General features: G+C 33.8%; 1 protein-coding gene across 1 annotated transcript in view; it reads right to left on the bottom strand.

The window, feature by feature from the left end:
• LOC145695104 (uncharacterized) overlaps positions 1 to 12,045 on the bottom strand; it is a 36,049-nt gene that overhangs the window by 15,572 nt on the left and 8,432 nt on the right. Inside the window, exons 4-5 of the mRNA XM_081772004.1 lie at positions 11,760 to 12,007; positions 672 to 909 (exon numbers count right to left, since the gene is read on the bottom strand). Of these exons, the coding sequence (XP_081628130.1) occupies positions 672 to 909; positions 11,760 to 12,007 (486 nt within the window). The remainder of the gene's footprint in view (positions 1 to 671; positions 910 to 11,759; positions 12,008 to 12,045) is intronic.

The raw sequence follows: 12,045 nt of genomic DNA, 5'->3' as shown, positions 1-12,045 counted from the left end.
ATGGCCTCAACTGTTGTAAAAGGTACATATCCAACGATGTCTTGTAAAATATTTTACAATATTTGCGTTCCTTGTCTGTGGAATCAAATGTTAACAGAATTTTCCACATAATTTTTGTTTTTATTATTCCGTCAACTACTGTAAGTTCCAAATGACAAGTTAAAGGAGCACTAGAAAACCGTTTCTGAAATAACATGTTTGATACTTCAGAGAAGTGATGACAAAAAATTATGATAAAAAGAGTCCACATTATTACAGAACGGTACTATGTTTTCGAAAGTTTGAAATTTACCTGACTAGTAGCAGGAATTCTGAGAATTCTGTAACTTTTCTAGAAATTTCAAATTCCCTGACTTTCCCAGGATATCCCGCTCATTCACCACCATGTATTGCAAGTAATTCGGCTAATGCGTTCCTCCAAAGACTGGAGTGGAGAGGAAACCCCAATGAGAAGGGCATAACGCTTGCCGACAACGCTTGCTGTAGCTTTTTATTTTAACGCTGACTCTTCTTTTTCTTGTTTCTTTTTGTTTCGTCCTTCCTTAATATTTTTCATTTCTGGTTTCGAAGGGGCAGGTCCGGAACCCCCCGGAGCCCTTCCCTTAGCTATGTGCCTGGATGTATGTTTAATTTTATTCTATATATATATATTTGTTTTTACTATCGCTAACCTGTAGTTTTCTTCAGTAGCAAAGATTTCTCGACACCACTTAACCACGTTGAAACAGGCTTCACAGGCTCTAATATATCAGGTTCTTCTTCCTCTTCTCCGGCCCCTGGAGACTTCTTTTGTTTCACTAATAGCTGTTCACCTTGTTTCACAGCCTCAAAATCATGGAGAAGAGGCTCATCTCTTAAATCAGGCGTTAACCGAAGAAGTCTTCTTGTTCGGTGTCCTCGGTATGCTGCCTATGAAGTTAAACACAGATAGTCAGTTTTGTGTATGATCATCCAAAAATACATCAAACAACTGGTCAAATTATCTTTCTTTAAAACAAAGGGAAAAAGTTTCACTTGAAGTTTCCGAAAGAAAACAAAAACAAAAACAAAAACAAAAACAAAAAAACAAAACAAAAAAAAAAAAAAAAACACTTCCAATTTGATATTAGTAACTGTATGTTTTATTGTTATGTACACTTTATTGTTTATTTTGACATTAAATAGAACAGTTTATTACTAGTTGATTAGATATCTGTTGACAGTCAATAAAAATTCTTATGCGCCACACTGTTTAAAAAATACATAATCTGCAACGGTTTCGAAATACTCTTCATTTCTTCCTCAGCACATCAATAGAGAACTTGTTGCTACTTGTCTTTCATATAGCAATAGGTTTCCTTTAAATGCACTGAAGAATAAGTAAAGAGTTCTTTGAAACGTTGCAGATTGTGTATCTTTTGGATGTTTTAAAATATGAGAATTTTCATTTACTGTTATCAGAATTCATTCTTTTACTTTAAAATGTTTTTTCTTATCATTTTTTTCTATGCTGTCAAGAAGTTTATTTTAGTTATTCTTATTTTACGCAACATCTATAGTAATACAAACATAATTTGCATTAAAGCTAGGATGCCACACTTTTCATTTAAAAATCAGAATGCGTATGTGTTGAAAGTTCTAACCCTCTAATTGCCAATTTATATTAATTTACCTTTCTATTACTTTCTAAAATATAGTTTATGATATGTCCTTTTTCGTGGAAAATGTGAATTGAAACGTTTAGTAATTCCTACAGTAACTGTAACTCCTATTCCAATATCGAAGAAATAGAATACAGAACTACTAGTATTGAATAGAGAAGTACCACCTTTACTTAGACACCTGTATGTTCTGTAGGGGGAACTTGAGTGCTACAATAGTTTATAGAATTGTCAGTGGGTGATTACTACCAGAAGTGTCGAAAACCACAATGAACTATCTGGGGAAGATTTGTCGTTGATAAATAAAAAATATATTTCAGTGGAGTAGAAGGTGTATCAAGTGAAAATAAGTGGATACCTTGATACCTGTAAATTTGAGGTTTAGCTAACCCTAGAAAGACGTAAGTTCCAGAATAGCACAGGCTAAACAAGCATTCAATAGGAAAAGAGAACTGCTAACATCAAGAAATGTGTCCCTGGACGTTCGAAAACAATTTATTAAGACTCTGGTATGGAGCGTGGCGCTTCACGGATCAGAGACGTGGATATTGGGAAAAGCTCAAATATCCAAGCTGGAAGCCTTTAAAATGTGGCGTTGGCGCAGAATCCTGCGCATATCATGGACCAAAAGGGAAAGGAACGAAGACGTACTAAAAGAAGCAAATAAAGGACAACAGATTATGAAAATAATAGGAAAAAGAAAAAACAGCATGCTTGGTCATCTTATTCGGCACTCCGATTGGATTATCGTGTTGATAGAGGGAAAGGCAGAAGAAAAAGCAAGAAGAGGAAGACCAAGGATAGAATATCTAGATGTAGTTATGAAGAAGAGACCCTATTAGAGTATGAAACAGCTCTCCCAAGAGAGAGAAAAGTTTTAAAATTTCCATGTGGTGAGAAAGAAGACAGAAGCTAACCTTAGAGTTTCCAATATATATATAAAGAGTTTGTGTGTTTGCCTGTCTGCCTGTGTGCGGCATGGGGACCAGACTAGTGGACCAAGAGTTACCAAAATTTAGTCACGGGTATCTTGGCTCAGGCCTCAGATCAGGACGAAGCGTTTTTTTTTTTTTTGTTTTTTTTAAATTTCGAACCAGGGAGATCTCAGTGGCGGCATTTACAGGAACCAGCCTGGGGACCAGACAAGTTGACCGAGAGTTACCAAATTTTGGTCACGGATATCGGTCCAGGTCCCAAACCAAGACGAAGCGTTTTTTTGAAAATTCGAACCAGGAGGTGCCGGGGGGGGGGGGGTTACCGGGAGATGTAAAAGTAGTAGAAAATGACCGATATTAGTGTTGAATTCATAGTTTTCGCGGTCGCTGAGATCAATGGTGAAACTCCGATTCACACTAACTTCCAAATTCACCCTATTTGGCTGCGAGCCGGAGATCATCGGGGGGGGGGGGGGTTACTGAGACATGTAAAAGTAATCCAAAATGACCGATACTAGTGTCAAATGCATAGTTTTCGCGGTGTCTGAGATCAATGGTGACATTTTCATTAGCGATGACTTGCAAATTCAGCTACAACTGTATGCGGGCCGGGGAAGGAGGTTACCGAGACATGTAAAAATATCCTAAAATGACCAACATTAGTATCAAATGCATAGTTTTCGCGGTCGTTGAAATGAATAGTGATACTCTCATAAGCGTCGATTTCCAAATACAGCCCCCATACGAAGAATGGGTATATTCAGCTAGTATATATATATACACAGGGTGTTACAATTCAACACCGACAACGTCTGGAAGATGATTCCTGACACCAAGATAAGACAAAAAGTATAGACCAATCTGGGCGCACAAATGCTTCCTTTCAGAGTTATAGGCTGCCGAAAACATGAAAAAATGAAATTTAAAGGTTTATAGCTCCGAAACTATGGAACCTACCGTAGTCGGGTCAAGACTTTACTTAGGAACTAATATATGCCCTATCCAAATACTATGTTTCAGAATCCTGCGAAACTTCCGCAACAATTTTTATAGCCGTAATTCGTAAGTACTTCAAATTATATCCCCGTAGCCAAACTCCCTCTATAAAAATTGTCGCGTGACTACCTTACAACTCTGAAACATATGTTTTTGGATAGCGCACATATTAGTTCCTAAGTAAAGTCTTGACCCGGGTACAGTAGATCCCATAGTTTCGGAGCTATGGACCCTTAAAATTAATTTTTTTCATATTTTTGGCAGCCTATAACTCCGAAAGAAAGCATTTGTGCACCCAGGTTTGTCTATACTTTTTGTCTTATATTGGTGTCAAGAATCACCTCCGAAACGTTGTTGGTGTTGTTTTGAAACACCCTGTATAAATAATATACATCGCTTCTTACTGTGGTATCTGCATATTTATCAGAATGTCCAACTATTTTTATTGAGAACGAAGGTAAATAGATATTTTGATCTGGAAAGATAGAAGTAATGACCGATTTAATTACACCCTATTGAAGTCATTTGCAGAGCTTCAGTTCATTCTACATGGGTTATTTGTATACAAGGCATTTGTTTTTACTATCTGGTTTTTCTTAAGAAGCAAAGATTTCTCCACATGAGCTAACTACATTGAAACAGACTACACAGGTTCCAATATTTCAGGTTCTTCTTCCTCTTCTCCTTCTCCACCCCCTGGAGATTTCTTTCACTAATGGTTGTTCACTTTACTTCGAAGCCTCATAATCATGGAGAAGAGGCTCGTCTCTTCTTATCGTTGTCTCTACATTATATATATAAAGGTGTAACGTAATTAATGTAACAAACGTCCAGAGGTGATTTCTGACACGAAAATAAGCAAAAAAAAAAAAAAAAAAAAAAGTTCCTATGAATATATAGCATATTGGGCATATTGTCAGGCCAAAAGCGTGAGAATAGTAAGTTCGAAGCAGTAGATATCAACGTGCAGAGAGTCAAACGTACGTTCGTCGGGCACATTACGGGAGATGTTCAAAGTGTCCGTCATGGACAGCAAAGCATGCATAACAACAGCGGATCATGGATTGGTCAATCCGTTCAAAGATACCTGGGACATGGCGAAAGTTCCACAGGCGTTATGGATACGCTGTTCCAAGCTGTTGACATCGTTAATAGGAGTAGCATATACCACACGTTTCATGTGTCCTCACAGATAAAAATCTAGGTCAGGAGACCGGACAGGCCTATGCACTGGACCATCACGCCCGATCTAACATCTTGGAAAGTTGTTGTTCAACGACCGATGGACATTCACACTGAAGTTCGCGGAAACTCTATCATGCATGTGCCACATGTTGCAGCGAATTGCTAGTGGAACATTTTCCAATAATTTGGGCAGTGTATCCTGGAGGAAGGTCAATCACTGTGTTCCATTCAGTCTTCGGGGTAGCATGTATGGGCAGATCAGTTGATCGTGGGCACCATACCATATATTGTATCCAAATTGCTGTTGGTGATGAGTGACATCCGTACCATGGGGATGTGCATCTGTCCATGTGTGTATGTGTGTGTGTGTGTGTGTGTGTGTGTGTGTGTGTTGTGCATGTTGACGATACCATTCCTTCCAAACGTGGCCTCGTCAGTGAATAATATTAATGTCTGAAGCAGCATGATGGTTGTGGGCTGTTGAATGCATAACTGGCAGAGTGGTTGGAAATCCACTTCTATCAGTTCTTGTACTCTTTGCGGGTGGTATGGGTACAAGGCATTTTCATGTAACACACATCACATTTACGTGACTAACATGCATTTTAGTCACGTAACATAACAAATAAGAAAAGTTATTTGAAAAAAGTTTCTAAGAAACGGAAAATAAAATTCGTACACGTTCAAATATATAGTTGATGTCCAGCATACAGAGGTTGATTTTAACATTGGTAGGATAAGAAATATTGCATCTCAAGTTCCAAGATAAACAGCTAGCAAAATTAACAGGTTTTATTATATTTGTGTTGTACAATTGGCTTCCAAGTTTTTTTTTCAATACCTGCGGACTTTATTGGTTAATTTTAACACGCTTTCCGGATCCATGCAAAGAAGTACACTCCCTCTACTTTGATTTACTCAAAATGATCAATCTACCAAAAACAACAAGTATTTAGTACAAATGTCCTTTCCTTCCAATTGTATAAAAGGATAAGATATTTCATACCACTAGTTAACACTAGATACATTCTTCAATGAGATAGTTTTGATTTTGAATATTATTTTTCAAGTGAGAAATGTAAATATTTTCAAATTAAATATTTTTTCTTTCTTTTTTTCTTTCTTTTTTTTTTTTTTGCACATTAAGAGTATTTTCAAAACAAAAGCTAAGATAACAATATTATAGAGTAATCATTATTTACATTAGAATAATCCAGACCTTACTTGTAGTTTGATTTAGTTATATCTACTAATTAATTCGTATGTAATTAATATTGTAAAATTACTTACGGTTTTATTATCGTCCATCTTTGTTTTCAGCAGTTTTTTGTTTGGTCAAAATTTTATTATTTTAGAAAGACTTTCTTTCTTATCTACATTTTTAAAAATTATTAACTGTTGATAAAATTAATTTAGTATTTGACAAACATATTGTTCTATTGTATTCAACTTTTCTTTTACTATATATTATTTTTACGTATTCATTTTGTATTCAAAATATGCTTTTAGGTAACTCTAAAGTGAAACATGTTGTTTTCAGTTACATTAAAAATATTTTAATTTTAAAGTATTTTAGAATGGAACAAGTTTTTAAAAATTGTTATCTGAAAAATTGCCTAGCAACATATATATATATACGATGGTAAAAACAGAAATAAAAATGGGATCAAGGGAAGGCAAATAGCAAATTGTATTAGTAATGTTTATGTGTTGTGCGATATGCTTCACTATGTATTTTGTAATGTGCTTTTTTCATATAATGCATTTTATTTTTACAAGTATTTAATATGACATTCATTACTCTTTAAAAATGGCAAAACGAATTACTAAATTAATTGAAATATGAAGGCGCGTCTTATGCATCGGTAGCTAAATTATGAACTGAAATATCAGCCAGTTTAAAACTTCTGGTTTATGTTAATTGCATATATTATGTAAGTATTCTATAGCACTTTGTCCTTTTTCAAAGCAATGATAAAGGATGCCGTAAAACAGGATGCAGTTGTAAAGTCGTTTGAGAAATGTGAAATTACTAATTTACTTGATGACTCAAAGGATGATCTGTTATACGAAGATTCAATTTCTAAATAAGATGCTTCAAATGATTGTTCATTTGTCTCTGAAAATAAATTTCTGAGCTTTGACGATGAAGGTTAATATGTAGATAACTACAGTGTTCCCTAGCTAAATACTTTTGCAGATGTAATTACAATTAGTAAGTAAACCATTATGGAAATTTAGGAAGAAATGTAGAAAATGATTTTTCTCTTAAGAATATGTATATAACATTCTTACTTTCGAAGAAGAACACAGAACACTGCTTCACTTATATCAACACTGTGATTTTCGATATGGCATTTTGTTCTTATTATATTGTGCAACTTCTGTTTTGATTGCTTTAACGGTTTTCAAGATATTTACTTTAAACGTACATAATTCCATTATATAACTTTTTGGATATTCAAATTTTGAAGCTCCGTAGCTTGTATCCTTCTAGTCCATAGCATCTTAAATTTTGCTCATTTTCATTTCTCGTGATGCTCTATCAGATGTGCTATATGGCAATCAGATTTTAGCGACAACTTGTGGGACCTTCCCGTGTCAGTATTTTTGAAAATTCTGTGTTTAAGGGAGAAAGGAAGAAAATTTCTACATTTTTCTCCACGTTCAAAGCTACGTTATTTATCCTCATCGTTTAAAATGAGTTTTTGAACATAGTTACCAGTGTCCTTAACCCGGATTTTTATCATGTCTCTTTTATCGAATCCGAATGGAAAGCATCTCGTGATGCCTCATGTTAAGGAGATGAAACTTAGTATATTAACTCTTTATTAAAAATAAATATTACGTACCCCCGCTTTTCCGAAAATTCCGTTTTAAGGAGAGAAAGAGTATTTCAATAGTGACATCGAGATTCTGTCTCACAAACACAGGAAAACGGGTGAAACGTTTGGTGGAAAATGTGATACTTGTTGAAAATAGTTACAACTTGGCTCGGGCGGGATTCTTATCATATTACTTCAATTAAAATGTGTACCCTAAGGAAAGGAGGAGGATTAAAAACAGAATATCTCATGATCGTTTCATTTTAGGGAGATAAAATTAAATTATCCAAATTTTTCAGTGTTTTCAAAAATTTCTATTTTATGGAGCAAGGAAACAATTTCTATCACATCCCAATGTTCCATTTTGTACCCATAAAATGGACAAACTAAAAAAAAGTAAAAGTTAAAGAAAAGTTTCAACCTTTAAAATTATTTTTTGAACGTAGTTAGAACTTGAGTCGGTTTGGCTTTTGTCATTGCACTTTGATTGAAATACGTATTCTAAGGAGGCAAAGGATTTAAAGTTTTTCTCACAAAATTATTCCATAGATATGTTCTGCTCGCGCAAAGAACGGACATTTTGTCTAGTTATAAATGATTTATTCAAATTTAGCAATTTTTGCATCATAAAGAAGAAACCAAAATTTAAACGTTACAAGCTCCTAGTATAACGGAGAAAACAACATTTCTCAATTGAAACCCGCCATTAATATGGCAAAAGGAGAAATGTCAACTCCATATCTTGTAATTATGGTACTGAATTAAAATTGTGGTATTTCATGAGATTATGGTATGCACTAAAAATCTAATGTAACAGATTTTAATAATAATAATAATAATCGTACTGATTTAGAAATTGAATCTACTATATAATGACTATAATATAGTTTATTTTTTAATTCTATTCTAACACTTTCAGAGGTTGTATTCGATTAGTGCATTTAAAATAAAATCACTTCGCGTCTCCCACATGCAGATTAACAATATTGATACATAAAGGTAATGATGATGGGGATGTCATCTTTTGCATAAAATAGGTTTCCTAATGCTCTAGAATTCTTATTTTGTTGATGGGTTTCCACTTTTACTAGGAATGCTTGCACGAAATGATTTATTTCATAATTCAAAGAGAAGCGTGGGAACTCGAAAAACTATAAAGAACTAGGTAGAAGAGTACTATAGAGGAGAAACAAGGAAGCCGAAGCCACTGCTTTGGGTGTTATTTGAAGTCACTGTAAATTAAAATACTTATAAAAGCTGTATATAGGAATTTAGAAAGTTTAAATACAGTATGCAAGTGTTTTTCTCACGGAGCATTGCATGGTAATGACACTTAGGTGTGCATGATAATGTCACATCTACCTTACAACTTTGGGTACATACGGTACATGTGCTTGCACAAATAAGTTCTTTAGATATCACTCTTTCGTCCGAATTAATATATTTTATTTGTATTTAAATATATTTTCCCAAATATCTGCACCCATATTCTTATGTACACAATATTAATACTAATAATAAAACTGAAATGAAATGTAATATTAATTAGACGTCCAATAAGTAGACCTTTTGGTTAAGGAGACGGATGATTTATTAGTTTGAATGATTATAAAAGAATTGGTGGAATGAAAATGAGAGAAAATCTACATACTCATTTCATTCGTTTAATGCTTGCATCATTTCAAAGAGAAAATTCGTGTACAGGTATGTGTTGACGATGTGTATGCTATGTGTATCCAAATTGCTTAAGTCAGCATTTAATCCCCATTTTGTATTTTTTATAAAAAATGTAAATGCTGTAAATCATTTATCTTTCAGTGGAAGATGTAGATCTTTTGATTACCTTGTAATGCGCCACTATTTTATACCCACACCGCATTATATTATAGTATATTTTGGAAGGTAGCACTTCGCATTCTGCTCTGTATCTGATGATTTAAATCTAAATGCAAATAAAATTTTCGAAGCGAAATTAGAAAACAAATAAAATAGTTTATGAATTCAAAAGTTTGAGTCGAAGAAAATAGTGATATAAAATGAAAGAATTAACCTAGCAAATTGCCTTTCTAAATTTAATGTGACGGGGTTTGGAAAGTGCGAAGCTATTGTGATAAATATTAATTAACGTTTTAAATAAGTGTTCAGGGTTTGTTTACAGGAAGGCATGAACAAAAATATGATGAATTACTGAAGCTATTACTTAGCTCTGGGAATTCTATTCCCTCTCTAAATTCTACGCACAATCACGTCTAAACATTCACCTTGAATTATAATTAGTTATATTATAAAATAAAATGTCTCATCAACATTTTCTGTGGTGCATGCTGTATAATTTGTAGACTTGATATCAGATTATGTTTGTAGCAAATCGCAACGGTATTGATCTTTGTTGCTGCTTAATTTGTATAGATTCAATAATATATTAATATGGTGTCATAAGATGTTATATTGAAGTTGGTTACAGACTGCTTACGATTCTTGAAGAGCTCACTAAAATACATCAATTGTATTAAGAATTAAAAAAGAATTAAAGTTAAAAATGTAGGTATTATGATATATATATAAATGAAACTATAAAAAATATAATTAAGTTAATGTGAAAGTACATTTTTACAAGATGATAAACTTCGAATATTTGATATACATGAGCTTACGAACGTCAGGTAGTACCAATCAATGTTTGAAAGAGAAAATAGAAATTAAATGAATTACTGCAAGATATGCACAAGCAAAAAACCAGAGTGAGCTACATACACTTAATAAAGATAAAACGAACTACATATAAATAGAACACATGTTATTGAAAGAAAACGAACTTGATCTAAATAATAATCTTAGTACATGCAAGCACATGCTCAACTACAAAATTACTCGACAAATTTTAATGGTATGGAATTATATTCATAATGTGACGATTACCGTATTTATATTTCTAGTTTCTTAAAATATACTTTGCAACACCATATAACGTGTACATAATCATTGGAAAGCTCTTAAAAATTAGTGTACTTAATATTGTAGAAATCTGACACTCGTTTGATTACGTTCTGGAACATTTAAATCATTTACCAGACGTTGTGAATTTTAGATTCCCGGTACGTAAAATCCATCTCTACCACAAACCTATACTTTTTATGGACAAAGAAGGGGAACATCGGCGACTCCGTTAGTGGGCCATAGGCTCAGATCTTCGAGTGGGAGAATGGAACATTTTCTAGTAGAGGATTCTGCGCCTATATTTTCTTATGGTGGCGCCTGAATCATTGCATGTTAGATGCTGTTTTGTATTGTCTGTCTTGCTGAAGCAATAAAGGATCCTGATACAACATCTTTAAAGTAGTCAACAGCAAGATAACACTGGAACAGTTAATGGCGTCTGGGCATGGAGGGTGTTAGTGAGAGTTAGTGCATTACAATCTTAGTAGACGATATATGATGCTTGCTCAGTCTCAAATGTTTTCGTAATTCAGAAACACGAGGATTATAACAAAGTATCTTTCATGTTTCTTGATTCTAGCATGTTTCTTTTAGTTATGCCAAAATAAGTCTCAGACAAGCTTCGGATTATGCCGAAGTAAGTCTCAGATAAACATGCTGCATCTAGTGGATTTAAAAAAAAAAAAAAAAAAAAACTAAAATCTTTTGTAGCCTGTGAAAGTCTTCTTAGTACTCTCTGCAGATGTTCAAACTGATTTGATTGCCATGTTTCTTATATATATTTAATGAGAACCGTATAATTCTTGCATGCAAAGGAGGCACGATTCAATCTTTTTCTTTTTTGGCATTGTTTTGACCGTAATGGTTTCTTGTTAGATAATACAAGTAAGCCACTAAAAGACATCTGTAGCACGACAGATGAAACATTTTCTTGATCTAGTTAATATAAAATTAATTCATATTCGGGATCATTAGGTTACTTCTTTTACTACGTTGTATCCATCTGAGTTTTATACAAGAATGGTAAATTCTACTCTTTTGAACAACTGTAAAAGTTTTGTGGTATGTCCTGTTAAGGTTTACTATCTTAGTCATCTTGGATCAGTTACTTTTAAATATTACTCTTAAGTCACAAAGTACACGAACAGAAATTACTGGAAAAGAATCTTAAAGAAGCTCTTAATTGAACCTTTCTTTTACACTTAAAAATTGCAAACACAAGAGGAATAAAAACTACTAACCTGAAGTTTTACAACGGCATTTAACGCTTTTTCCTTGTCAATTCCCAGTTCTTCAAGTTCTCTGAGCAGTAATTCTCCTGGATCTTCTTCTTCAATTATTGAGAGTTTCTCCTTGACAAGTAGCCCTGATTTAGCAGCTTTTATCAAGTTCATAATATCTTCGACTGTCTCAGGCACTTCAAATTCTTCCAAAAGCTTGGGAACACTATGAACATCGCCCACGAGTTCGTTCAGCGTCTTCATTGCAGCTAGAAAAATTAAGTTAAACTTCAATATCTAGTATTAT

Source organism: Thermobia domestica, chromosome 9 (assembly GCF_964235325.1).
Source record: "Thermobia domestica chromosome 9, izTheDome1.hap1.1, whole genome shotgun sequence".
In the NCBI taxonomy this organism is placed as follows: Eukaryota; Metazoa; Arthropoda; class Insecta; order Zygentoma; family Lepismatidae; genus Thermobia; species Thermobia domestica.
The sequence above is the reverse complement of the archived record's forward strand: the minus strand, read 5'-3'. Positions and strand labels throughout refer to the sequence as shown.